We start from the raw sequence: 27,728 nt of genomic DNA on the forward strand, positions 1-27,728 counted from the left end.
CTTTGTGATTTACCTCCTCACTTTTCTATCTTGTGCCTTTGGTGCTGCGAAACACTTGTCCCCTTCCCTGTGAGGTTATACAAGTGAAACATTCATCCTTCCAGTGCAAGACTGGCCACTTTATGTCGAAACAAAACAACTCCATCTAAAACAATGATTCCAGGCATGTCTGCTGATAAGAGTTTGCTCTTGGGAATGATAAAAATGAGGCAAAGAGAAGCCCCAGACTCAGCTTAAAAATCAACTCGGTGGGCCACCTTTCTGGGGAGCGCGCTGCACAGCCATTTGCCATGGACAAGTCTCCGTCTTCGTGGTTCTACTGAAGACCTTCTGAGGTCATTGCTAAGGGTGGACATAAACGTGGCATCATTCATGCTGCAAGGTGAGCGATGCCTCGGTTAAGGAAGAGGTGGGACTACCGAGCAGTGAGACTGATGCGGGGCCTGCAGCTTCTGGAATCAGTCTCAGTACTTTCTACTCCCACCTCGGAGTCAGGCAGGGCCTTTGTGCTACTGGCAGGGGAGAGGTGCCATTCTCAAGCAGGCTAGGTTCTGCCCTGTTTCGGATGGTCTCTACGATCACACCCTGGCGCCCAGAACCTCAGCCCTCTCAGTGCGGCCTGAGGACAGCACTGGCATCCTCTGGGACTTTGTCAAAGCAGCAGAATCGGGGGCCCCTGCAGACCTATGGCATCATGGTCTGAATTCTGACAAGATCCTCAGGGGATCTGTGTGCTCAGTAAAGCTGAGAGGTAGGTGCTGGGCTAAGAGCCCCAGACCCACGTCAAGAAGACTACTTCTAGGTGGCTAAACATCTTCATCAGCAGAGAGACCATTCTCAGCAGGGATGAGTTATAGATAACAACTGCAAAAAACAGTGTGGGTGTGGGTGTTTTTATTTGAAACATGCAAAATACAGTCCATGCATCTACCATTTTGAAAAGTCTCTCATCCTGGAGCAGATAAAACCAAATGTGTTTTGGCTATCAACGTTCGGTAAATGTTTCAAAATGCTTTACAGTGTAAAGATAATAAGAAATTTAGCAAAATTTCAACAAACCTGTATAAAAAACAGATACAGATAACCATTTTATCTCAAGGCGACATGCTGTAATGTAAAGAGTAAGTTATAATTATTTGTTTCTTTGTAAAAAGTCTTTAACAATACAAGGGCTTACCAGATCCAGGCCTCAGAGCTACACATGCAAAAAAAATGGTCAGTTAGTTAAAAATCACCAAAACGTGCTATTTTTAAATGTGTATGTGTGGTTTTTTTAAAGTACGGGAGTAGTGGAAGTATTAAATATTAGCAGGAGTAGTATTTCAGAGCTCTGTAAAAGTGCGTGGAGTTCACGGTGCTAGTGTCCTGGAAGACTCGTACATTTCTGAGGAACATTTTGGCTTAATCCCTTTGCCATTGTAATAGTCCACGACTTGGTTTGGGACTTCAGCCAACACGCTCTTTGCCAGGGCAGCTGGAGATGCCTGCAGGGAAGAAGAAATCACCATGACTTTGGCACCTGGTCAGAGGAGTCTGATTGAGTATCAGCCTAAAAAGCTTGAGTCCTGTTCTGAGCAGCTAGTTTCTCTCATTCATTCATTCATTCATTCACTCACTCATTCATTCATTCAGTATTTGTCAAGGGCTCCCCAGCAAGAGTTGTCAGGTTGCTGGAAAGTGAGCCATCAATTTCCTAATTATATTTTTGAATGCCTGTCTCAAAATATAAAACTACTCACACTTGAAATATGGGTGACAGAATGAACTGTCTCACAGTTTTGTTTCTGATTGCATTCAATTCCAGGTGGTTATTTATGTTCCAGGCACTGTGCTAGGGTTCTGGGGGCCTATGATTCTTGCTTTAGGGAAGTTATCATCATGTGAGAGAAGCCTGGTGTGGTGAAAATTAACCCTACTTTCAGGTAAAACACGACACATGCTGGGAACCAAGAGCATCATGTCACATGGGAGCCTAATAGAAGTGTAGAATCTTCGACCCATCCCAGAGCTATGGAATCAGAATCTGCACTTTTAGCTTGATGCCCGTGACTCCTGTGCATAAAAAATTTGAAAAGCACTGTTCCAGAGTCATAAACACTGTGTGACTAGAGCGCAGAAAACAAAGAGACTAGTCATCTTGGAGGAAATCTGAGCAGGCTTCCCAGAGGAAGTGGCATTTAAGTTGTTTTAAAATGTAGAGCAGGCAGGGATTGGCATTTGATCATTTTAGGGACAGTGAGTCATCTGATGGGGCTGAGGAGTGTGTGTGTGTTGCAAATGAAGGATTGATGGGACATTCAGTAGGAAAATAAGCTTGAGGCCGGGTGACAGGTTGTACTGAATACACCATGTTCATTAATGCAGTGGTTATTTTATCAGCATTGTGGCTCCCCTGTAGGACCTGATGCAGAAGAAAGTGGAAGTCGATATTCTGTGTGGACTCTTGGCTGTCAGTACTAACTACTCAACCCCTGGTCAAGAAAAAGTGCCCAAACCCCATTAGAAGTACTGAAGAGACTGAACATTTGAAGCAGAGTGACCAGTTACCAAGTGTTTGAGATTCCTCAGGAAAGATCCTGAAGGAAAAGGAGTCAACTAAATGCCAGAGGACCTGGTTTCTAGCTCTTTCCTTCCCGTGTGGCCTGTCACTCAGCCATTCAGCTTTGCTGAAGCCCTGGTGTTTTCAGAGACAAAATAGGAAAGAATAAGCATTCATTCTACCTCACAGAGTTTTTAGGAGGCTCAAAATAAGAGATATATCTTAACAACAATCTGAAAACACGGTCAGAGCACATGCCTGGGTTGCAGAATCGATCCCCAGTAGGGGGTATGCAGGAGGCAGCCAATCAATCTTTTTCTCTCACATCGATGTTTCTCTCTCTCCCTCTCCCTTCCTCTCTCTCTCAAATCAATAAAAGCATATTTTAAAAAAAGGATTCTTCACATTTTGGAGATGTTATGGCACGTTGGACATCTGACATCCATGAATGCTCTTTTGTTTTATAAATAACTGCTCAGGGTTGTGTGTTAGATCACGATCCATGTGTACACTGGGGTATATAAAAAGTCATCCCTTTCTCTCTGGCCACCTCTCACATAAAGGTTACAAAGCCAAATACATGATATCCTAACTTCCCGTCTATCTAGGTAGCTCCATGTGACCCAATTTCATCTTTGAGAGAGAAATGAAAGTTTCCTGGGGGATGTTTCTTGGAAAGCTTTGCTTTCTTGGTTAAAGGGGACAGACATGGTTGGCTCTGTTTCCCTTTCCTCTTCCTCTTTTCCTTGAACTGGAATGTGATTCCTGGAGCTATGGCAACCACTTTATCACTATGAGAGAAGAGGAAAGGGAATCACCAAGTGCTGGCCCTGACACCAGTGAATAACTGGAAAGACAGATGTCAGCAGCCTCCAGCCCCTAAATTCTAGTGACATGAGAAAAACATATTTGTACTTATGTAATCCAGGGTTTCTCAATTTTAGCAGTATTTTGCCCTTTAGGGCCAGATAATTGTTTGTGTGGGGGACTGTCCTTTGCATTGTAGGATGTTTACCAACATTCCTGGTCTCTACGCACTAGATGTGAATTAAGCACGCCACACTGTCACCATTAAATGTCTCCAGACACTACCAACTGTCTCCTGGAGAAAAGAAGTCACCCTTGGTTAGGAACCATTCATGCAATCCACTGTAAGATGATTTTGCTGTTACTTGAAGACAAACGCTTTCCTAAACTGTGCTGTCAAATGGAACTTGCTCCAGTGATGGAAATATTCTATATCCGTGCTGTCCAATAGTGTGGTCACTAGACACATGTGAGTAATGAACCCTTGAAATGTGGCTAGTGTGACTGAAGAGCTAAAATTTTTGTTTTATTTAATTTTAATGAATTTAAATAGCCACCTGTGGTTTTCCTCTACTGCATTGGACAGACAGTGCCTAAGCGATTCTCCTGCCCTTTTGCATACTTGTGCTGGTGGTGAGCAAATCGGGATTTGGGGGGCATTATTTGGTCAGGTAAAGGCCCAAGTGTGAAAGCAGCTGGTAATAAGAGCTGTATTTATTCCTCATGTACATGGACCAGGCACAGTGATAAGATTTGTGTAGACACCGCCTTCAGGCTTCCAACGTGTGTGTCATTTGCCTTGTTTACAGATGAGTCTGTGGCGCAGAGGGGTTAACTAACTAGCCCAAGGTCACACAGCTCAGAGCCTGTGCCCTGTCCACTTCAAAGCTCTGAGCTACCACACAGAGCAGAAAAAGAGAGACGCTCCCAGGTTACGGACTTACATGAAATGCATCACTTTTCATTTTATTTATGGCCTATTGAATTCAGCGCAGTCTGGGTAATGAAATGGTTTTCAAAATCTAATTTGAAACCCAGGACGGTAGGCTGGATGACATGCTCCTGGCACTCCGTGTTCCTCATCTGCAGAGCAGCTGGGACCGCAGCACAGACAGGGAGCCGGGCCCACTTCCTTGCCCTGATCAGGGCACTTCCCTGGCTGGCGATGCCCCCTCAACCCCCTGCTGACCAAGGCCCTGCGCGTCCCCACAGACCCAGCTCAAGCTGTTGGGCTTTCCTCATGGCAACTTCTCTCTGCTCTGAAGTCCCATAGCATTATTTAAGCCCTTTTCAGGCACCCATAGATTTTTTCTGCTGACGCCTATATCCCAACCATGCAACTCCCCAGTAAGTTCCCTGTGGCCTGGACTCAGGGCTCTCACCTCGCTGTGGCCCCAATGCTAGCACAGGTCTTGCACGTGGCAGGCACTCCCTGAGAGGAGAAGGCCTGGGGTAGGGGCTGGAATCCTGCATGGCTCAGCTGCACTGTTTCAACACGGGGGGGGGTGGGGGGGGGGGTGGTGTGTGTGTGTGTGTGTGTGTGTGGGGGGGGGGGGGCAGGGATAGGGAGGTTTGGGGAAGTGCGTGACTCTCCTAGCGAGTAAATTCTTTGAGCCTTCACTCAGGCAGAGTTACAGGTGGTGGTGAGTGATAGGGCTACTCCTCTGTCTCACCAGCGGAGCAGGACGTCGCGGCCGGGAGAGCGCCCCTCCGCGCACCTGGGCGCCAGCCAGGCGAGGGCCCGATGACGAGCACGCGCAGTGCACCCCGCCCCCCCCTGCGCGTCCGTCACACTGAGCCTCTTTCACCTGCCGAGTGGTTACATTTGGAAACTTCCTCCTAGGGCAAGTGGGAGATGGGCTGCGATGGCACAGGCACCCCTCCCCCACGCTCCCTGCCTTCATCCCCCACCCACGCTCCCTGCCCTCACCCTCCCCCACGCTCCCTGCCCTCCCCCTCCCCCACGCTCCCTGCCCTCACCCTCCCCCACGCTCCCTGCCCTCCCCCTCCCCCACGCTCCCTGCCCTCCCCCTCACCCACGCTCCCTGCCCTCCCCCTCACCCACGCTCCCTGCCCTCACCCTCCCCCACGCTCCCTGCCCTCCCCCTCACCCACGCTCCCTGCCCTCACCCTCCCCCACGCTCCCTGCCCTCACCCCTCCCCCACGCTCCCTGCCCTCCCCCTCCCCCACGCTCCCTGCCCTCACCCTCCCCCACGCTCCCTGCCCTCACCCCTCCCCCACGCTCCCTGCCCTCCCCCTCCCCCACGCTCCCTGCCCTCACCCTCCCCCACGCTCCCTGCCTGTGAGCCCGTAGGGGGCTTGGCTGTTGCTGCTGGTACTTGGAATCTGCACTCAGCTCTGTGGTCAAGGACTGACATTGTGCTCCTTCAGTGATTCTAATAACACTGTAGCCTTAAGAGGAGCACCAGAGTTGTGTGGTGCTAGATTTCTGAGCTATGCCTCATCTTTGGAGGAGCCCTGGAGTGCGCAGTGACCTCCCCGTGCAGTCCTGCCAATTCATGAGATCTAGGGTCCAGTGGAGGCCGCCGGGCTGCGATTTACCTGAACGCGGGCTGTAACGCCTGTCCCAAGCAGGCAGCAGAACAAATGGCATTTTTAACAAGCACAGGCCAAAGGCCCTGACGCTGGCACTGGGATGTGTCTACATAAACAATGGTCCATCCATCCTTCCACCCCCTATATTTACCTTACCCAGTGTAGCTGGGGTCCCAGGGCGGGCTCAAAGTGGGATTTCCATGCCCCTGGACATATCCGATAAACTGGCTAGGACACTGCCAAGGGCTCACTTGAATGAGGGGTTTGGGCCGGAGCAGATAGGCTTTTCCAGAACAGCATCAGGAGGGGAGACTTGGAGCGGATGGCGTGGAGCTTGTGGATGGCGTGGTGCCTGTCTCTTCCTCTCTGGGCCCCTGAATACCTGACCTCGGCCCTGAAGATGGAGGAGCTGCAGTGGAAGCTAAAGAAGATGTTTCCAGCAGGGATCCTGAAGATGTGGGGACACAGACTTAACTGCATGGATGGTCTAGGTGACAGGGGTCACTGCAGCAGGGATGGGGGGACTCTCATCATTGCCAAGGGGACTGCAGAGCTGCTTCAGGGCACTGAGCATCCTGGGGATTCCCTCCTGCGGGGGCAGCCCACCTTCCGTTACCAGCCACTGGGAGTGGTACTGCTGGGCCCGTCAGCAGTGGAGAGGGCCAAGCCACAGGGGGAGGGGAGTGTGCTCTGCTCGTGAGTGACTTTCACTAGGGGCAGGGAACCAAAGGTCACAGGGGACTGTGTGACAGCCCAAATGACCTTCGAGGACGCCCACACACAGCTCGGGAGGCTCTGAAGGGTTCTGCAGGGTCACCAGCGCGGAGGGAGCCTTTGGATGAATCAGAAGCGTCCTTCCGGGCAATTGCAGCCCATAGGTGCAGGCTGTTGTTGGAATTTTAAAGGTGCCCCTTCTTCATGGAGCTAATAATAATCCAACATTTGGAGATGCAATAAAGTTGTTATTGAGCACTTTTCGATGTCATACTAGAGCGTAGTCTAATGAGCCTGCATTTGGGTCATGAGGGGAGGGTAACGTTGCTTATTGATTATTGACTAGAGCGCAAGACTGTAAAGCTAGAGGGTAACTTGTAGAAAACTGAGAAGATTTCTGCCCAGCAGAGATGGTCCTCCAGTCTATCTATTTATTTTTAACCCCTTTGGTCACTACCTAGTTTTGAATCTGCCCCAGTAAACTTCCTGCGGCCTCTTCCCCACTGACCACAAGCAACTGTTTTATACCCTCCTTTGAACTACCTTTGGCATCTTACTGGTTCCCGCCTTAACGAGTTAAATAAATCTTTGATGCTGCTGACTACCTTTATAGAGGGCTTAGGTTTCTATCATTTTGGAACTACACTTTGCCCAGGCAAACACGGGCCTCTGCCAGGGCACGGCCTGGACAGGCAGGACCCAGGCTGAGTTCAAGCGGCCCCTGCCTCGCTGGCTGGGCCCTGGCGCAGGGAGCACCCTGCCCACCTGCACGCGCAGCGCCGAGGGCGCCGGGGTCCTAAGCTATATGGACGACGACCGGTGAAATGTCAGCTACCATGGTGGGCGTGACTTCTCACCTCGCATTCAAGCTACACTTTGATCTCCACAGAGCCAAGCTCTCCACATGCTGTGGGGCAGGTGGCCTGGCCTGGCAGGGGTGGCTGGCACTGCTTCGCTACAGGCTGGTGGACACACAGGGAGGGAGTTTGCTTTGGCCCTGCCCTCCCGGGGCCAGTCCCCGAGATATGCGTACATGTTTGAAGTTCCTGAAGGGCACGAACTGAACGATGTCTCGAAGGACAGGCTCTCCTTTGGGTGACCTCAGGATCCCGTCATCACCGTCCAGCATCTGCATGTCGCTGAAGTCGGCGTTGCCCACTCCCACGATGATGACCGACATGGGGAGGTGGGAGGCATGGACGATGGCCTCCCGGGTGTCAGCCATGTCTGTGATGACACCGTCGGTCAGGATCAGCAGGATGAAGTATTGCTGCAATGGATCAGACGCCAGGCAATGACGGGGACAGAGGGGGGCGGGGAGGGGGAGACAAGGGCAATACCAGTTACACACCCTGGCGGCTTCAGTGCATACAGGCTACAGCAATAGTGATAATAGACTTTGGAGTGTCTGCAGACAGCCCTAAAAGCAAACTTATGATGAGTGGGTCTCAAGGCAGGCACAGTAACTGTAGGGTAATTCTAACAATCACCTTAGTGACTGTTATGAAGCACAGTTTGGTCGACAGAGCCCCAGGAGGAGTCAGGAGGATTGGCGTCAAAGCCTCATTTTCTGAGATCCTGGGAAAATCCCTGAACTCCTCTGGGTCTCAGCTTCCTCTCTCAGGTGAAGGGTGGGACTAGATCATTTGTATGAGTCTCTTCAGCTAGGAGATTTTTGAGTCTAAAGCCACGCTGCCCACTACAATACCTAAGAGCTCCACGTGACTGCCGAGCCCTTGAAATGTGGCTAAAGTGATGGAGGAACTGAATTTTAAATTTTATTTCATTTTAATGAATTTAAATTCAACTTTAAACATGGGTACTCGATTCAGTTATTGGAAGGCTTTCAAGTATGTTTGAAATAACTCAAGTATGTGAATGTACTTTCTCAACTATCAATTTATAAAGTCTAAATAAGATCAAGTATTTGTGATGATAACTTAGCACCCAAATTAGGTGATGTAAGTGTAAAATACACCCTGGGTTTTGAAGACTTAATATAAAAAGTGTAAAATATTTTATTGATAATTTTTTATATGGAGTACATGCTAAAATGAGATTATTTTGTACATTTAAAAATATTTCTGAGAAGGGGCACATGGGCTTCATCAGCTGCTAATGGGGTTCATAAAAAAGGTTAAGAGCCCCTGATCTGAAGAGATCCTCAGGATCCTAGGATCTGATCCAGGGCTAATCTAGCTAAAGGCACTAGGCAGCAGACTGACTGCTGGCGCAAAACCCTGATGGAAATTTCCAATAAAGCTTTGGTAACAGTTGCTTCCAAAGTCAGGCTAGAAAAATGCTCATGGGTGAAATATTAATTTTTGAATGTACATGAGGTCCTGTTCAGATAGGAAGGAGACTTTTTCTTTCTTTCTAGAAGAATTTCACAAAATCAAGGAGAAGATCCTACAGCCCAACTCCCTGGCACAACTTGCCTAAGAGGTTCAAGTTTAAGACTCTTAGTAATCGGTGATAACAAGGAGTCCTGGACCACACATTGTTTAAAGAACAGGAGAAAGCTCCGGGGAGAAGGATCATAGTTCCTGGACTACGAGGGCCATTTATTTGGGTATATGTGGATAGACACTTGCACCGTTTCCTGACCTGTCCTTACAGAGCAGAATACCTGTCCCTGGGGGAGTGAGGGGCAAAAACTCATGCTGGCTTATATCAGGCCTAAGTCCAGATCTATGTCAGCTCCGTTCTGTTTTCACTCTTCTAGCTCCTGGTACTCCAGAGGGACTGAGATGACTTTTGTTTTCAATCTGGGCTCTGAGGAGCCCTGGGGATGCCTTGGATGCTCTTGGGGATGCAAGAGGGAAAAGGGAATAGACAAGTTTAAGCCCCATCTCTTAGTCCAGATTGAGCAAGAACAGTCTGTTTTTCTTAAAACCTATTTTATATGTTGGGTTTCTGAGTAACATATCATTTGAAGAATTTGAATTTGAAGTTCTGATAGTAAAAAAGTGATAAAAAAAATAAAATGAAATACTGATCTGTCCAACACGTATCTCCGAATCTTGCATCTGTGAGGATTCGAATTTGCTGCAAGGCCTCTGTGGGTTTGGCAAGATGGAGATATTGTTGCTTTTGACAAGTGCAGTTTTCAGGAGAATGTTGGGGAGGAAAGTCTGACTGGTACAGGTGGAGGAACCAATGCGAGGAGATGGAGACAGTGAGTATAGGCAAATTTTTAAATGACTTTTGCTCTAAAGGGAGGTGAAAGAAGAACAGTAGCTAGGGTAAGTGATGTCAAGGGAGAGCTTTTAACTTAAACGGGAGATATGATAGGATGTTTTATTTGCTAATAAAAATGAGCCTTCAGCAGAAAGGGGGAAAAATTGAGGAGATGTAGTAGCTACTACGTCTATGCTGTTGGGTAACTGAGAGGAGATGGACCCCAGTATACGAGAGAAGAGGCTGGTCCCCCATCCGTTCTATCATGAGGGAGGGCTGAGAACATGGCACAGCATAACTAGGTTAGATAAGTTGATGTAAGAAGATGAGGGAGCACTACATTATTTTCTTCATGCAAATGCAGTATCTTAAGACTCAGGACAAAATCAGAGACAACTTCAGGCATTAGCAATGTTCTACTAAATCTGAAAGAAGTCATCAATCTAAAAAAGAAATATATTGATGTCATTAAAAGTGATACATAGATAAGTTGTTATGGTAAGATACAGGGGAGGGCAAAAATAGCTTTATGGTTGTGAGTATGCAAAACATTGGTTTGCATTTTTCTTAAGAAAATCACAAAGAGAGTATAAAACAAATCTTTGCTATGGTTTGTATTGCTGCACTTGACCACCAGGGGACAGAAACACCTATTATTTTGCTTCTCTTTCATCAAAAATATGGGTACATTGGAAAGTAAGTTTATTTTGGGTAGTTTTTTTTTTTCTTCCTAGGAACATAATGTGGGTATGCCTTATACTCCAGTGAATAAAGTAAATTCCACTGTTGAGTGTCCCCTCTGTCCAGCTAATGTTGCAGACATTTGAGATGTGTCATCTCTGAGCCTCACAATAACCCAGCAGAGATAGGTATGATTATCCCCAATTTTTGGACGAGGAGACTGAGGACAAGAGAAGGTTAAGTCACTTGTCCAAACTCACACAAGTAAGGATGCTGTAATTTATTGTCAGAATGGGATGGGTGCTATGGCCAATGTCCAGGTGAGAAAGGGTCATCACACAGCAGGCAAACCGTCCCTCTCCTTACCGAGGCCTCCTTGGTGTTAGTCTCCTCCGATGCTGACTTGGCGACCTTCTGAATGATGGGGGCGATGTTGGTGGGACCATAGAGCTGGAGCTTAGGGAGGCAGCTCTGATAGGCTTCCACAACTCCTTGAATTCCTGAGGTGAAATTGGCAAAGATCAATAGGTCAGTAGTCCCCTCAAATACAATTAAAATCAAACATACATACAAATAAAGCATTAAATTCCTCAAATGTTCTTATCATCACATTTATGTTCTTAAGATAAAAAGTACTACACTATTACCTCTACCCACCCCCCGGAAATCATTATTCTCTTTAACAGCTTCCATCATAAGCCATACTTTCCATAAACTTTTCCCTAAGATCCCACTTTATTTTTTTTAATTTTTAAAATGTGTTTTTATTGATTTTTAGAGAGCGAGGAAGGGAGAGGGATAGAGAGAAACATCAGTGAGAGAGAACCATCATTGATCGGCTGCCTCCTGCACGCCCCCTGCTGAGGATCAAGCCTGCAACCTCGGCATGTGCCCTGACCAGGAATCGAGTCATGACCTTTTGGTTCCTAGGTTGGCGCTCAACCACTGAGCCACACCAGCTGGACCCTAATATCCTGCTTTACACATAAGATTTCATTAGGCTCTCATAGGGTAATGAAACAGATGCGATACCCATTTCACAGACGAAGAAACTGAGGCTTCAAGAGGTTACATCATCTACTCCAGGTCACACAGCAAAATGAACTGCAGACTCAGGATTAAAGCCCATGTCTGTCCGGCTCTGAGGGCTGTGCTCTCAGCCATTGGGCAAGTCAGCTTTAGTGCTTCTCTGGTTTTCACACCACCTTGTTGACTCTACTGTAGTATATACCACCCACGCCCACTTATAGGAGTTAATGTCCATGTACACACGACCATCGTCCCAGATGCTCAAGTCCTTGTGGGCAGGAACTGTGACTCCCTCCCTCAAAGGTCCCGAGGCAGGTGGGGCACACCAAGTGTGTAATGAATGAGCCAAACGGGGCACGATCGTCTGCTGGGGACTGCAGTACAGGGGAATGATGTTCATCATTACGGTCAACCTCTCATTTAAAGGCGGTTTCCACCGAGGCCGCGGGAGCCAAGGAAATAGTAAAGGGTGGCACTCTGCTGGAAGGGACAACCCTGGTTGTGTAGCTTCTCTTAGCATTTTATGAGCCTTGACGGCACATTTAATGTTATACCTGTGATTCCACAAGAGTCCCATTACGAAGAATTTTATTCAAGTGGCTCCTCTTGGTGTCTGTGCCTGTGTTAGCTCTTGCCTTTCCCTGTTTTAGCTCCCCCCCCCCCCCCCCCATCCCTTTCTATCCTGAAACAGCACACGGGGCCTGATTTTGGCCAGAGGGATCCACAGAAGCCCGTCCTGAAACGGTTTTTCACATCCACCGTGCACTGCAGACCAGACCTTGGGGATCGCGGATAAGCAAGCTGTGTGTTCTGGCCTTATATCCATGCTTGCAGCCTCGTTGCCCTGCCCAAAGCCTGTCGGTCTGAAGACAGATGTTAGAGCATTTTGCAGCTTGGCTGTGAAGCTAAGTGACACTCAACAGATGCTCTTTACCTATTTTAACTCTTGAGTTTTTGCCTAAGATAAGCGGGTTGGATTTCTCTAAAAGAAACAGGCAGAGGAATTCTAAGAGTGAGAAACAGGTGAATACTGGGCATGTACTTTGTGCTGCTTTGGCGAAAGACCATTCTTACAGTTTCAGAATGGGGGTGGTTAGGGATGACTGACCTCTAAACCATAATAAATTTCGGGTGAGGGATCATGAGAAGGAATAGTGGCAGAATGGAGATCGGGTCTCAGAGGTTACTATGTGCAGACCCAATGATACTGATGTCATGTTCTTGGACGTTAAGTGCCGAATTGGTGAAAGAAACTGCTGGATGCTGCGCAGACCTCACTGGATCTGAATTAACCCTGGTTCAGCTCTCTTCTTCCTTGACAAGAAGGGGGAGAGAGACACGGCCATTTCTATTTCACTATAAAAATATCTTACAAGCTTCATAGCAACTGGTGTACTTGGCTCTATTTGTTACTTAGAAAGCAGAAAAAGGAATTCTAGGATAAAATGTATTACCATAGCTGTCATCATCACTATCTTGTGGAACTGTGTTGGGGGACTTCTAGCTGGAAATAATGGAGCATGGACCAAAGCCTTTGAGAAGCCTGTTTCTGGCACAAAACCATGAAGCTACTTGTTGGAAGTCACTGAGGCCGTATCCTTACCAACATGTTGAACGTGTCAAATGATTTCCATGTCCTCTCCCCACCCCCTACTTATTACTTCTCAGAGAGGAAGCTGTGGAAAATCAGCACTTGGGGGACAGTAGGAGAGCAGAAAGAGGGCGTCATCACAGCCCATCAGGTGAAATCCCCCCCTATTTTTTTTTTTGGCCGGAGGAATCCAGAATGGGGATTAACATTCTCGCTGCAAACTCAGGGCCTCCTCTGCATTCTGTCTCTTCCAGCTCTTAGTTTTCTGCTGTCATGATGGCTCTCCGTTGCCTTTGGAGTGGCACAGTCCATTCGGATCCAGACAGCCTACTTCTGTGCTCTGGACAATCATAACCACTAGACTGCATCCGAGGAGAGAAACTAAACTGGGAAATGTGCGAACAAAAGGGTTGTGAGACGCTGGCTTTCGTTCACCTTGGAATTTACCTGCACATTCTGGGTTGTCTTCGTTAAAGTTGATTGCGAAGTCATGAGAGACCTAGGCGCCAATTAAGATTGCAAAAAGGAAGGAAGGAGAATTAGAACTTTAAGCCAGGAAGGAGGCCCTCGGTTGAAGAGCATGCAAACAAATGCCCATTATATTCACTCGGAGTTCAGCAGCAGGGAGCATTTTAACCTTCCCACAATCAGTCTGAGGTGGAGGGTGAATTCTAAGCTCCTTGTGGAGCTGACGTGACAGGGAAATTTTCTAGAATCAGCTAAATGCTGGCAGGAGGGGCGAATAACGTATATAAAAAAATACAAGATGAGATTTCAGAAAAATGTAACACTAGAAAGAACTGGCCGCAGACTGGAGGCTTAGATTGGGCTGAGCTCTGCTTGGATCCAGTGATAAAAAAGTGGTAACTCGTCACCACGTCCGCTCCACGTGGTGATGGTTATAACAGCTCCCGCTAAGCTGTTGACATTAAGACTCATTCAAACATACTATGCAGAGCTATGGGACAGCAGGATTTTCATGAGTATGCAGGTAAAATAGACTCTACTTTTGGAAAAGTGCTAAAATCATGTACCTTGTAATATCCAACACAAATTTCTCTAGCTGGCAGGACCTCTCACAAGGTCAAATAACATGTTTACTTCATTCTAAAATCTGATAGAACAGGAAAGATGTCCTGGCACCTGGACACTATGGGATCATGTGGGATTTTACAGAGACTTCCATTTCACATGTTATATTCAAGCCCTGACTCTCTTGGGGGCTGAAAGTAGTCATTGTGTTAAAAGACCCCTCTTCTCTTGGATGGAGGTCAGAGCCAATGCTGTTGGTGCCTGGTCCACATCCTCCTGCCCTTAGGTCTTCCAGGCAAGTCGGCTGACTTCCACCCACTGTATGTGCCTTATTTACCTTAAGTTTTTCTCGGGTCTCTGGAGCCTGCTTTTGCCTGCCCCAGTGACAGGCTGAAGATGTTGGGGTATTAATGTGGCTTGGGAGCATCTCTTCCCCAGTGGCTGACAAGAGATGGTGGATCAGTGCCCAGCCCTCTGATCCTTGGGGTCTGTGTGTGCTCCACACCGCCTTCCAGGGTCCCCAGCAGGATTGAGCTCTGCTGTCCACAGCAGTAACTGACTTGTTAGGATGCCCTATGTCGACTTCCTTTCAGCTCCCCACTCTCTATTGTGGTTTCCCCCAGGTCTCAAATAAACTACTAGCATCCAAATCCTGTCTCAACGTCTGTTCTAGGGAGAGTATAACCTAAGACAGAGGTGCCTGTGGCTCAGTTTCAAGGCAAGCTCTGGGATTTTATCCTAAAGAAGTAAATCTCGGTGACCTTGTGAACTTGCTGGGGGCACCTGAGCTGCTGAGATCACCAGTGCCTGTTTGGGGCAGAGGGAAGTTAAGGCCTGAAAAGGAGGTATCTGAGTAGCTTTTTGGGGAGCAGAGTGAGGAGATATGAGGGAAGCCTGTTAGGACAGCAGGAAGAACAAGCTGGCTGACAGGCAGGGCAGAGCCAGGGGAGCCGGTGAGCGTGAGGACATCGGAAAACATCGAGAAGGATGAGTTAGGCTAGGAGGGGGACCAGGCAGATGTCATGGGTGAGAAAAGGCAGGCCTGGGACACGGTGTCCTCAGCCCTGCTGGGCCAAGCTGGCGGGGACACGGTGGGGGATACTCAAGCATCTCTGGGTAGGGGGACTGGTGGTTGTTGGTGTGCATTCCAGTCTCGAGGCGCAACAGCTCAACACCCTCCTGACCACACCCCAGAGCCGGTACCCCACCCGAAGGGGACTTCATTTCCTCAGCTCTGGCTAATTCTTGTTGTGTAATCTTAATCTTAGTGTTGCCAGGCCTTTTAGTGTTTCCAAAGAATCCAGAAATCTGACATTTCATATGAAATTGCCTAAATCTTAAAAATAATTTGTGTGTCAACTATAATACATTTATGGCCCAAATAATGTCAACAGGCCACCAGTCAGCAACTCCTGTTCTATATTCTTCCTCCCCATGCGCTGATTTCCAACAAATGCTTCTAGAATTCTGTAGGCATGCCCAGCAGGGAGGCCAGTGTGGAACAGAAGGCAGGTGAGGACAGGTCGGGGGACATGCCACTCTGTCCACTGCGCTCTCAGTGGTCACAGGGAGATGGCTTCTTTCTTTCAAAAGGGGCACAGAAGGGGAAGGCCCTTGGTCTGACAGCTCTGGTGTGGGAGTAAATGTCAGCATCTGTCTCCTGCTCTGCAACTCAGACACAGCCAGTAGAAGAGAAGTTGATGATCGGACAGTGTTGCCTGCACTTAACTCAGACCTCAGAGGCCTTGGTGAAGCTGGGACAGGAACCACGCTGTCCCTTCGAGGCCCTCCCACCTGGAGAGCTGAGCTCTCTGTGCAGAGTGTCCTACAGGAGCACCTGGTATTCCACACGAGGGTGCCTCGGCTCCACTGCAGTGCAAATCTCTCTCTGCACGAGCTTTGCCTTCTTTGTGTCATGGAAATAAGTATCAAAAACAAATAGGATTCCAATGTCCTCATAGGAAGCTTTTAGCTTCTCACTTCTCTAAGCCAGAGTTGTTCTGTTTAGGACTTTCTCTGTGTCTCTCACACAAGACTGGTGCTCAGAGAATTGAGATGAGGGACTCTGTAGACTTCATTGTCGTGGAATTCCACGGTTGGTATTGTCAATAAGATCTTTCTCTAGGGGATAGCTGAATAGATAAGTTCTGAACCACTGAACATCAACTTCCTGAGTGTTTTCTCAGTTTCTGATCATATCTATAAGCAGCTAAGCAGTGAAATTTGGACCTCTCAGAAGAACCATTCAGAATATCAGGAGATTGGGTTTCATCAAAAGACAGGCTCTGAGGACCTAATCTCATTGGTTCTGAAGACCATTTCTGAGTCTTTGGGCCCTACTTACATAATTATATCAAGGGCCGAAGGAGTGAGACTCCTGGGAAGGAAACTCAAATTATCCTCTGGCTATAGCAAAGCATCGCTACTCACTCACCGTGTACTCTGGAGGTATCCTGGCACCGAACCCAAAGGCTGGGAACATTTTGTCACTGAAACAAAAAAAAGAAGAAGTTGCTTTATTTATCATCTAATGAGGAAGAAAAACATGAACCGGCATTACCTCGCTCGGGATGTTGCTATGCCAGGTGCTGATTCATGCTTCTTGATGATCTGTGGTGACAGGGGATAGCAATAGCATGGATAATTAAAATCAAGGACTAATCCCCAGAGTTCATTACAGTCATTAGTCTGCAACTTCTTCCTTCCTTTTTGTTGGACTTGATACCAAGGCATAAAATGGCCTCAGGATTTCCTCTCCTCCCCTCCCCCAGTATTTTGTCTCCTTTGAAAAGTGATCATGAATTGGGTAACTCCTATGGTTGACTGTGCTAGACATATGTTATCTTTTTAAAGCCTTATACGGAGAGATTATTATTCCCGTTATTCAAGTGGAGAAATGCCTTGGGAAGGGAAGGGAATTGTCTTGGGAAGGGAAGGGAATTGTCCAAGATCATGCTGCTAGTTAGAGCCAGGGTTCAAATCCAGACCAGCTGAATCCAAGGAGATATTACAAAGCAATGGAAAGCTTGAAAGGCCGACTTATTGACAGAACTTGGTTTCATCTACAGAACTCATTGTATCCACTACTTTATCTCATACAAGCAGCAATAAATTGTTCACATGTCTTTTCTTGTCTCCTGAATTCAAAGGGATGCTGTTTTTTGTATTAATATCTTTATATCTCCATTGCTTCCCTGCCTCAAACTGCCCCTTGCCCCTACCTTCAGGGTGACACTTGCCATAGAGTGTGTGCTCAATAAGTATTTAATGACTAGATAATCCATGAATTGAGTCACTAAGATGTGGCTGTATAAAGGAGAAGAAGTCTTATGAAAACCTATGGGAGCCACATACATGTCTTTTGGCTTGGTTTCTCTTATGTAATCTGAAATTTCTCTCAAATTATTCATTCACATATGTTATATCTTAACTCTAACTTGACTGTACCATAGATGAGAGGATGGGGAGGAAAATTAAAATTTATTGGCACATACAATGTGCCAGGCACTATGCTAGGCGATATATGTACTTATTTAATTCTCAAGCAACCCTTGAAGTTCCATCTACTTATCATTCCCATTTTACAGACAAATAAAGGGAGTCACAGAAAGACTAAGAAAGTCTCAGAAACCTAAGGTGTTTCCCAGAGAGGACTGTGTGATTCCAAAGCCCATGCTTTTTCTATTATACCATTATAATGTAATGATTATATGTAGCATTAAATGTGATTTCCTTCTGGCTCTTTTAGCAGCAAGGCCCCCGGATCAGACAACAAATAAGACCATCCTTACGCAAATTTGTGCCATCAGAGGATTGTTGCAACGGGGGCTCTGGAATAGTGTTCTTGTCAGAGGGCATGCCCTTCTCGTGCCATTTACCTTTTACTTTCTCTCCCATTAAAAACACAACTGAGATTTGTTCTTGGAAAAATTCCTGCATTTCTCAGTTCTTTGCAGAGTTAGTTGAAGAGAAGAGAAAATTCAGGTTAGGGCTCGCTGTCCCTGAGCATCTCTAAGCAAAAGGCATGCCCCAGTCCCCCCACTCCCCAAAGCTGACTGAGAAGTCAAAGTAGCAAAGTCACATTCTCACCCATCACCACCCATCTGATTTAAAGATCATCAGTAGCCAGCAATGACTCTGATAAACTTTTACCAAAACACAGCCAAGCTGATCAAATTTGGGGTACGGATTGGTAGATGCAAGGAAGCCAGAATTGTTTGAAATCAAAGTCTAAATTCTCCAGAAAATCACCAGCTCCCCCTTCTCCTCACTGCTGTGTAGATAAGAGCTTTGTGGCACATTGCATCTAACGTGTATTAGAAAAGGTATTAATGTTGATAAATAAAAAAAATCACAGCAGCTTATAAAGGATTAGCGACAGCTCAGAGAAAAAATACTTCTGATCTTTGGAAATACTGAAATACTTTGTTTCAGCAATTCCTCTTTAACCACAACAAGGATAAGCAGGTGTGGGGAAGAATCTGTCAGGGGATTTCAGAGGTATTTTCTAGTTATGTCCTGAAGAAAGCTTTCCTGGATCAGCGGGGATGGGTCCTTGTTCTTCCAACTCAGAGATGGTCCAGAAGTCAGAACAGAGACCTAGGAGGCACCACACCCTTTATTTTCTTCTTTGACAAGTTTAGGATCCGTGTGATCTAATATTCCATCCATTTCTAATCACCCAACCAGTGTTCCGGCCTTAATGATATTCCTTTATAGTGATATTCTAGGCCACCCATGGGAATCTGAAGTTTGCTGAGCAGGATGTATTGTTATGCAACTGAGTTTGAAGAGTAGAGAGGTATGAAAAATGCCTCACCTACAAGAGAAATAATTAATGAGCCAGGAGGGCAACATTTCTCTGAAGTTAGCCACCACAAAGGCTCTAGCTAATAAACATACTAAAGAAAAAATTTCAAGCCTACGCACAATGGATTGAAACATCGCTCTTCCTGATTAAAAATAAAACTAAGCAGAGAGGAGTCTTATTATGTAAGAGGCAAGAGAAGGCAAGTGGAGCACACAAGCGAGCCTCTGCAGGCCAACACATCAAAGCACCGGAGACGGGATGCACTCAGCACTGAGTGAGGGGCCATTTAGCAACCGCTGGGAACATGATTGGTGAAACCTGCCAATCTGGAAAATTCAGGGGCCTATCACCACATTGGTAAGGGCAATATTTCTTACTATTGAAATAAAATAGTATAAAAATACAGTAAAAGAACCTAGGGTCTTCAGCGCTAATGAGCATTGAACTTCCTTAGAGAATGACTGTGGTGCAAGGATCTTCAGATGGAAGATTCATTTTCATCCACCGTTTTCACCCTCCCTGTTAGGAAGGCTTTGAGGTAAAGCAAGAGATTATGAAGAGAAAAGACAAGTTACTGCATCCACAAGAAAGTGGAGATGAACTCAAAGTAAAATGGCATTCATTTAATAAAGACTGTCCTCTAAAACACTGGTTTTAAAACTGGGGTAGATGGAAATGTGGAAATGCAAAGCCCTACTGTGGATATGAGAGCTTTTTTTTTCTTTTAAGGAAATCAGTATTCGGTTTCTTGATTTCCCTGTATATTCTTTGCTGAAACTGATCTTCTGGGAGCAGCCTGTGATGGAAAGACCTACCCTCCACTGACACCTTCCCTTTCACAATTACCCTTCTCCTTTACCCATTCTGAATCTTAACCCTCACGGTGCATTGTTCCAGGGTGTACAAACTCTACAGGAACAATTCTTAATGTGGATGATGCACTAGGAAACAAATCCTTTTGCAAGTCAGGTAGTTGCCAACTTTTGCTTTAAAAAAATTGTTGAGAGCCCGGCCAGCGTGGCTCAGTGGTTGAGCATCAACCTATGAGCCAGGAGGTCATGATTCGAATCCCTGTCAGGGCACATGCCTGGGTTTCAGGCTCGATCACTAGTAGGGGGCATGCAGGAGGCAGCCGATCAATGACTCTCTCTCATCATTGGTGTTTCTATCTCTCTCCCTTTCCCTTCCTTTCTCTGAAATCAACAAAAACATATTAAAAAAAGAAAAACTTAAAAAAATTGCTTAAAATATATTTTGATAATAGATCATTATATGATTTTTGATATGTACCTCAGAATTGAAAGTACTGCCAGTCAAACTTTCCAGTACCAGATACTTATTTATAAGAACAAGTTTTCTTAGTGTTCATATTAATTAAAACAAAAAATTGGGTTAAAACTGATGCTAGACTCTCCCATTCATATTAGAGGACAGGGCAGGTGGACAAAGGCACATCTCTGTGGGCCCCAGGGATGGCTACCACTGGGGCCTTGAGCAGCCTGAGGAGATGAGAATGTTTACAGGAGCTGGGCAAGTGCTACAAGCAACTGGGAATATGAGCTTGTGTGTGTCTGTGCACGTTCATGCATGTGTGTGCATGTGCATGCGTGCCTGTGCCTGTGTGTGCAGGTGGAGTCAAGGGGAGAGGCTGAGTCGCAGAGAGAACAGGCCGGCAGGACTGCCTCCTGGGCTCGAGGGCCAGAATCTGGGAGGAGCGTCCCCTCCAGGCCTCCCTGAGCAGGGCTCATGCATCTCTGAAGCTGTTCTACTTCGCGGATCACCTCGTGAGGACCTGTTAGCAATGACTGTGCGAGGCAGAAGGAAACCCCCCGGCTGTCAGAGGCTGGGAGGAATTTCTAAGGCTCATGGGGATTAAAAACCTCCGTGTCGCTGCAGGAGGGGAACGATGCCTTCTGTCAATTTTTTTTTCAAGTGTTTCTTTTTGAGCATCAACCTCACTGACTTTGATGTGAGAAAAAAAGAATTCCAAAGCCCCGACTTGAAATTCCCTGACTCTGCCTGTCTGCTGCTTATCCACCCACACAGAAGAGAAACCGCGGCACTTGTCAGTTTTCAGGAGAGCAGCTTGCTTTACACAGTCTGCTAGGGGGTCTTTGCAAAGAGAGCCCAGGCTTTTCAGTCCTTCTTTTATTCCTGATATTTGTCCACTTTTATGCTGAGCTGCCACATAGATACATATATATATGTGGTCCCCTGAGCTGAAGAAACCTGATTTTCTTGGCCAGTTGGGGCCCATAACTTCAGTATTATCCTATTAAGGTTTTAAAAAGAATCACGATTTTTCACATAACCCCTAAGGTGTCATATCTTATTTTTGTACTGAATCTGTTATTTTGAAGGAATACAAGATGCTCCCCAGGCTCTGTCTGGCTCACAGTACAAAGGCATAACAGCTCTGAAAGATGCACAGGTCACTCCAATTAGAGTCTCTGCCTCTGGCACGCGAGGCGATCAGGAAACAGAGAGGTTTAGCTGCTTGCTCCAGATCACCCAGCAAGCCTGCCTCCTCACTGGCCACGGTGAGGGCGCTGGCTCGCAGCATCTTCTTTTCTGACAACCCACCAACCTTCTCTTTGGGAGTCATTTGTATACAGCTTCTCCCCTGCTGAGTCAGAGTCAGCTCTATTATTAAGCGCCTATTGTATGACATGTATGAAGTGCATTTACCTACTCTATTTCTTTTATAAGCATTTCAAGAATGTAAGGGTCACTAAGATTCCAGGAGATATTTCCTCCCTTCCTCCTTGTCTTTCAGTACACATTATGATCTAGATTGTGTGTGTGTGTGTGTGTGTGTGACAGAAAGAAGGGTGAGAATTACTGTTTTGGTGCTCTGAGGATGTTTAAAGAGGTTTCTGACAGTGGAGATGCAATTTGTCAGTCTTTTCTCTCTCTCTCTCTCTCTTTTTTTTTTTGGCAGAAATCTCCATATGCTATGAATCTCTTTAGGAATCCTCCCTGTCCTGGGCCTAAGGAAAGCAAAGCTGAAATTCAAGTTTTTTTCTCAGTCACCACCTCAAGGTTAAATATAAGAAGTATCACTTCAATAAGTAATATGAACGCTGTTGCCCTTTGTTCTAAATGTTTAGGAGGGCAAATGTCTAAATGTTTAAAGCTCTTTGATTTTACTGGACTCATCCACTCAGTGCCCAGCTTCCCTCACGCCCATCTGAGTTACTGGCAGTGACTGTGCCGAATCCAGACTCACCCTCAGGAAGGACACTAATGGGACCTGTCCTATTACCTGTCCTGTTGCTTTCTCCGCACATTGTGGTTTCTGGGTTGTATCATTCTCTATGGTGACTGTGATAATAGTTTTTTGGTTTTTTAAAAAAATATGATTATCACCAGTTATGAGAATAGACAGAACAGAAATCATGCTATCCTGTAAATTTTCTCTGAAGTTGGGGGATAGAATTTGCTTTCATTATTTTCCTGGCTTAAAAGGTCAGTCAGTCAGTTGCTGCTCATTATTAAGTAGGTTTGTTTTATAATCACAACAGGGAGTCAACTGGGATTTACCCACATTTATATTTACATTGGTTCTACCTCAAAAAGCCTTTTTGAACAAACACATGGACAACTTCATCTCAATCAGAAAATACTGGAAGCACAGAATAAATTCAATTTAATATTATTTATGTAAATCACTTCTTACAGGGAATTATTGTAGTGGGAAAGGTCAATATTTACCATCAAGTGGAAATGAATATACTACTCAACTTATCTCAAAATAATGTTTCCTACAGACACACACATACACACACACGGGCACACATACAGGCACGTGGGCAGACACGTAACCACTGCTAAAGTTACCAATATCTTTTGAGGTCAGTGAAATACAGCGATTGTGAGCTTCAGCTATGGAATGAGATAGATCTGGGTTCAAGTCCTGCCTCTGGCTGTGTGACAGTGCACAATTACTCAACCTCCCTGCAAAATTTTCCTTCTCTGTTAAGTAACCCCTATGACATAGGGGTTAATATGAGGATTAGATGCAATAATGTCCAATAAACTAGTGCTTCTCAAGCTCTAAAGTACACTTAGATCATCTTGTTATCTTATTAAAATGCAGATTCTGATTCAGAGGTCTGGAATGGGGCTTGAGATTCTAAATTCCCAGGTGATGTTGCTAGATCATGGACCAAACTTTGAGGAGCAAGGCATATACTAAAACTCTGGGAAACCAAAATTGCTATCCAGTGGTCTTGCAAGCCAATTCAAGGAATCTGAGAAAGAAACATTTTTTATGACTAAGGAAAACATGGCACGGACTCAGTTTCTCTAGGTTTTGGGGCGAGGTTTTATAATTTCTGTCCCTGCACAAGCCTCCGCGTGATGAGTTGCTAGACTTAATCTCCATTCTTCTACCAAGGATCAGCCAGGAGCCATCGGAATTCACAGAGAGAAGATAAGGCCTGAGCCAACCGAGAGTCTGGTACCTGTCATAGTCTTGGCAAATCTCCCCCACAGCCACCAAGGCCTTCAGGTACTCGTTGGGCTGGTAAGGGTGGATGTAGTGCAGGGAACAGCTGTTCCTGGGGTCCCCGTTTGAGGCAGTGAAGTCTATAGCTACCTGGAAGAGAAAATAGGAGAACGGGTAGATTTAAAGTGAATGCATCTCCTAGGAATTAGGATCAGCCACAGAGACATGGCCTGAGACGGAAAAAAGCAGCTTGTTACATACCCTGCCAATGAGGAGAGTTAGAGAAGAAATTAATTAGCTTAAAAGGAAGGTTGAAGCCATTTCTGTTGTCTTCAACCCCCCACCCCCCAATGCCCTCTCTTTTCCCTTTCCAAAACAGAACTTGAGATTGGTCAGAAAGTCCAGCAGCTGATGATCTGTGTCACCAGGCAGCAAGGGCAGAAATCCTAATTCCCTAAGAAAGGACTCTGGGTAGGGCAATGCCGTCTCTGAGCCAGAGGTAAAAATTCCTTAAAATCAAATTGTGTGTTAAAGATGCGGTCTATTATAACCACGTCAGCACAGAGGTCCAAATGCGAGCAGATAATTCCTAGAAGACTGCAAGAGGCACACTCAAGAGGTGCTTGAGAGACAGTGTTTGAAGAAATCATACCCCCAGAGGTCTCCTGGGTTTACTAAGCTCCAACATGCAGGGCTGCCATCCTCAGCCTTTTTGTCCTGATGAGACACACTTAAGCGATAATGACACCTCGCACGTGTGCACATAGTGTTTCAAAGGTAAAAACAGTTCTGGGAAGGCCAGGTGTAAAGCCACCTCTCTTTTTTACTGAAGAAAACATTGGAATGCTAGAGAATCCTAAAGAATGTGGTTATGGAGATAACCTGATTTCTGCTCCAACTGATCTAAAATGCAAATCATTGGCGGGTGTGGGGACTTTGTGAATGGGAGTCGATGGCTCACCTCACGCCTTATTATGAGGGGGGCCCTTCGCCATGGGTCCCCACACTCCTTTACCTGTGCTTCTCCACACTGCAGCTGCCCACTGTCCCATGTGCTGATTACCTGACTCAATGTCAAGGGGTATCTTGTGATGGCAGAAACATGCTGGTGTCTTGATATAAAACCAAAGAATGAAATCAGATAATGTAAAGACCAGGGGGAAACTTCCATCAAAAATGACAACTCAAGAGATGTCATCGTCCCTCTTTCCTCCTCAGGTACGGACAAGATCCTCCAAGCACGCAAGCACCAAGTGGCAGCATCTGGGCCCAGGCACCTCACCTGGATGAGCAAGCTGTGGCATTGGGAGAATGTCTAGATGAGCATACATAGGTTTTTGGCAACAATATGTTTTTTCAAAACAAACAAACAAACAAACAAACAAATGTGGGGCTGGAACTAGGGCCAGGCAGGAGAGGTGACTAGGACATAACTCCGGAAGGCACTTATTCCCAGATGACCCTACGTTTGCACGATCTTGGGAGCAAGTGCATCCTTACATTTTGCATCCTCAGCACCTCTCTTGCCTCACCCTTGCCTGCCCTGCTACGTCGTTTCATTTCTATCAACTCTTCGTCTGCTCGGAGTCATGCCCTTGCGCCTAACAAACTAGGGTAGGGCAGCAATAAGAGTGAGAAGGGGACTGTGATGGAAGATGTTGAGGACAGAAAGTGAACAGGATTTGGTGACATTACATGTGGAATTGGATGTCAGCTAGGGAGGGGGAGCAGGCAGGTTTTTGGGGGGAGATGACATTTTAAGGATAGTGGAACAACCTGAAGATCAGTGATAGGAGGTTGGCACTGGCGGCCTGTCCCTGGTGGTGCTGACTAGACATATAACAAGCCTGATGGGAATTTTACTCTTTTTCTGCAGGTGGGCCTCTGGTTTCCACTTTTCCCATGGGGATGGCCCCCCGTGTCTGACCATCACAGAGGCTCTTCCAGCTCAGGAGTTCTGAGAAAGCTTTGGGGAAGGGGTATAAACTTAAAAATTACCTGAGGAATAAAGAAATAAACCAGTGATCCTTCCCACCCACCCCTTTCTGTAGTTCCCGTCGCTCATAACAATATTTTATCATTTGACTAGTCAGCAGTGGACAGTCTTAAGTATAGGGCAGCTGAAGACTTTCCCCCTGGCAAGCGGCGGTTTCTGAAGTCTCCCTGATGGAGCGGGAGGTAAAGTATCTTTCTTCAGGAGGTGGCTTTCTACCAAGAATTTCTGTGCTCTTTAGAGTTAGCATTAGTGAAAAGAGAACAGAGTGAAAGGTGAGGTTTATTTTAAAAAGCAACAGGGAGACCCTTAAGGATGGGATGAAGCTGAGAAATAAAAGCACACAAATGACCGAAAAATGCCAGTTTGTGGAGGCGGCTACTGATTCCCGGTGCCCTGAATGGAGTGAGCTCGCAGAGCCACCGTGTTTTCATTTTCTGATATGAAACATTTATTTCCAAAAGCCTATGGTGCTGGTATGCGCTCCAGTCTTCTCAGCTGGCAGCCCGGGAGCAGGAGCCCACCCATGGCGCTCCTTCTGCCCAGGACGCCCCCTCTCATTAGGCAGAGCTGAGGAGCAGTTGGCAAGCCTGGTAGGGTAAGGATGCAAATGCTTCCTCGCTGCCAACAAGCCCCCAGTGCGCGGAGGAGCTGCTTTCCAGAGAAGGCTGGAAATGAAAGATGAGACTTTGTCCTTGGACATTTTTAGTTTCTTCATGAAACGAACCCACTCAGAGCCCTTCTCCGCCTGTGACATATGGGCCATGGGGGACCCTCCTGGATGTTTTCTAAGGGAAACTGTGGTGAACCAACCTCAGCAGCTGCTAATCTCTCTGCAGTCAACCCGCAGTCAACCTTTGCATTAGCACCTGCTGGGGTAGCTTTTTTTTTTTTTATTTGAACACAATTTGCACCTATACAATGAGCCTGTAAGTGAAGATACTGTTTAGTTTGGACCAGTTCTTAAATGATAGTTTAAATTCTTATGCTTTTATATTTTCTCAAAACTCCATAGCAGACAAAGAAATTGGAACCTAGACTAGATGGAAAAGACCCCTGAGGTTATTTCCTGGAAACCGCAAAGCATTCCCCTCCCTCTTCAACCCAGGGCTCGCTCTTATTTCTCAGAGGTCTACACCGGAGTCTGTCAGTGTTTAATCTGGGATATAAAATAAAGATTTAAAACTTAAACTGGGACACAGCATGGACATAGGATGCCTTAAATATTTCAGGGTTAGAAAAGATTTCCCCAGAGAACCTTTAACAGGTGACCTTTTTTTAGGCTTCAAGGTTAATCTGGAAGAAGCCACACTGAGCTTAAATACTATATCATATTATATAATTAAAATGCAGACTATAAAATCAGAGATAAAAGAAAGTAATACCATCTTAATTTTGAAAAGTTACAAATAATGAGAATGGCCATTTGAGAATAATAAGAAAAAATGATTTGGGGGAGGTTCATGTGAACCACTTGAAAATCTGATGCAAGATCTATATTCTCTCACTGGAAAATCACACACTCAATTTTATGCACAATTTTGGGAGGTCAAGGGCACCCTGAGGACAATCCTTGTCCCTCAAAGATTCCACTAGCCTAGTAAGTCATATTTCCTTTCTAGTTATTGTCTATATAGGGACAAATGTTTTAAACACTTTACATAATTGTAATCATAGGGTGGCTCTGCTTTATATTCTTTTTTTCACTTAACACTGTCAGAAACATGTTCCCATGTTATTTCCAATCATCATAATTATCATTTAAAATGGCTGTGATTTACATGGCCATGATCTTATTGTCAGACATATAGGTTGCTTACAACTTGTCTCTGTGAAAATCTGCTTTACAATGAATAAATTTTTGTGCATCTGGAAAAGCAATAACTTCCCAAGGAAACACTTAATTCTTCTACCATTTTCTTTCCAAATACCTTCTGGTGTCTGTCTCATCTGTGCTGTCTAAAATTTTATATTTTGTGTGTGAAATTCTAGTATCTAGCTTTATTTTTAGCTGCTGTGCCATGCACCAAATATACTGAACTCAACCGCTCTTCCTGTAGTCTGTTTCACCTGCGCCCACCTCCTCCAAGACTGCGAGGAGACAGTTGCCCTAGAGTTCTTATGACTCTAGGACTCATGGGAGGAACACGGATTGTCCTCAGGGGTGCCCTTGACCTCCCAAAATAGCATGCAGAATTGAATGTGTGCATTTTCCAGTGAGACGATATAGATCTTGTATCAGATTCCTAAGTGGTCCAGGTGACCAAAGAAGATAAAGAATTGTTGACTAGGGCTGTTTTTTAGCATCATGTGTCTCCTTTTCTCCACTGGGCCTTGTCCTCTGC

At 45.9% G+C, this 27,728-nt stretch overlaps 1 protein-coding gene across 1 annotated transcript in view; it reads right to left on the reverse strand.

Annotated features, from left to right (window-relative positions):
* Positions 1-650: 650 nt before the first annotated feature.
* Positions 651-27,728, reverse strand: part of CPNE4 (copine 4) — a 316,423-nt gene continuing 289,345 nt past the window's right edge. Inside the window, exons 11-16 of the mRNA XM_016224318.2 lie at positions 23,407-23,540; positions 16,565-16,619; positions 13,546-13,597; positions 10,845-10,978; positions 7,651-7,887; positions 651-1,484 (exon numbers count right to left, since the gene is read on the reverse strand). Of these exons, the coding sequence (XP_016079804.2) occupies positions 1,350-1,484; positions 7,651-7,887; positions 10,845-10,978; positions 13,546-13,597; positions 16,565-16,619; positions 23,407-23,540 (747 nt within the window). The 3' untranslated portion in view covers positions 651-1,349. The remainder of the gene's footprint in view (positions 1,485-7,650; positions 7,888-10,844; positions 10,979-13,545; positions 13,598-16,564; positions 16,620-23,406; positions 23,541-27,728) is intronic.

This window comes from Miniopterus natalensis, chromosome 15 (assembly GCF_054644295.1).
Source record: "Miniopterus natalensis isolate mMinNat1 chromosome 15, mMinNat1.hap1, whole genome shotgun sequence".
Classification (NCBI taxonomy): domain Eukaryota; kingdom Metazoa; phylum Chordata; class Mammalia; order Chiroptera; family Miniopteridae; genus Miniopterus; species Miniopterus natalensis.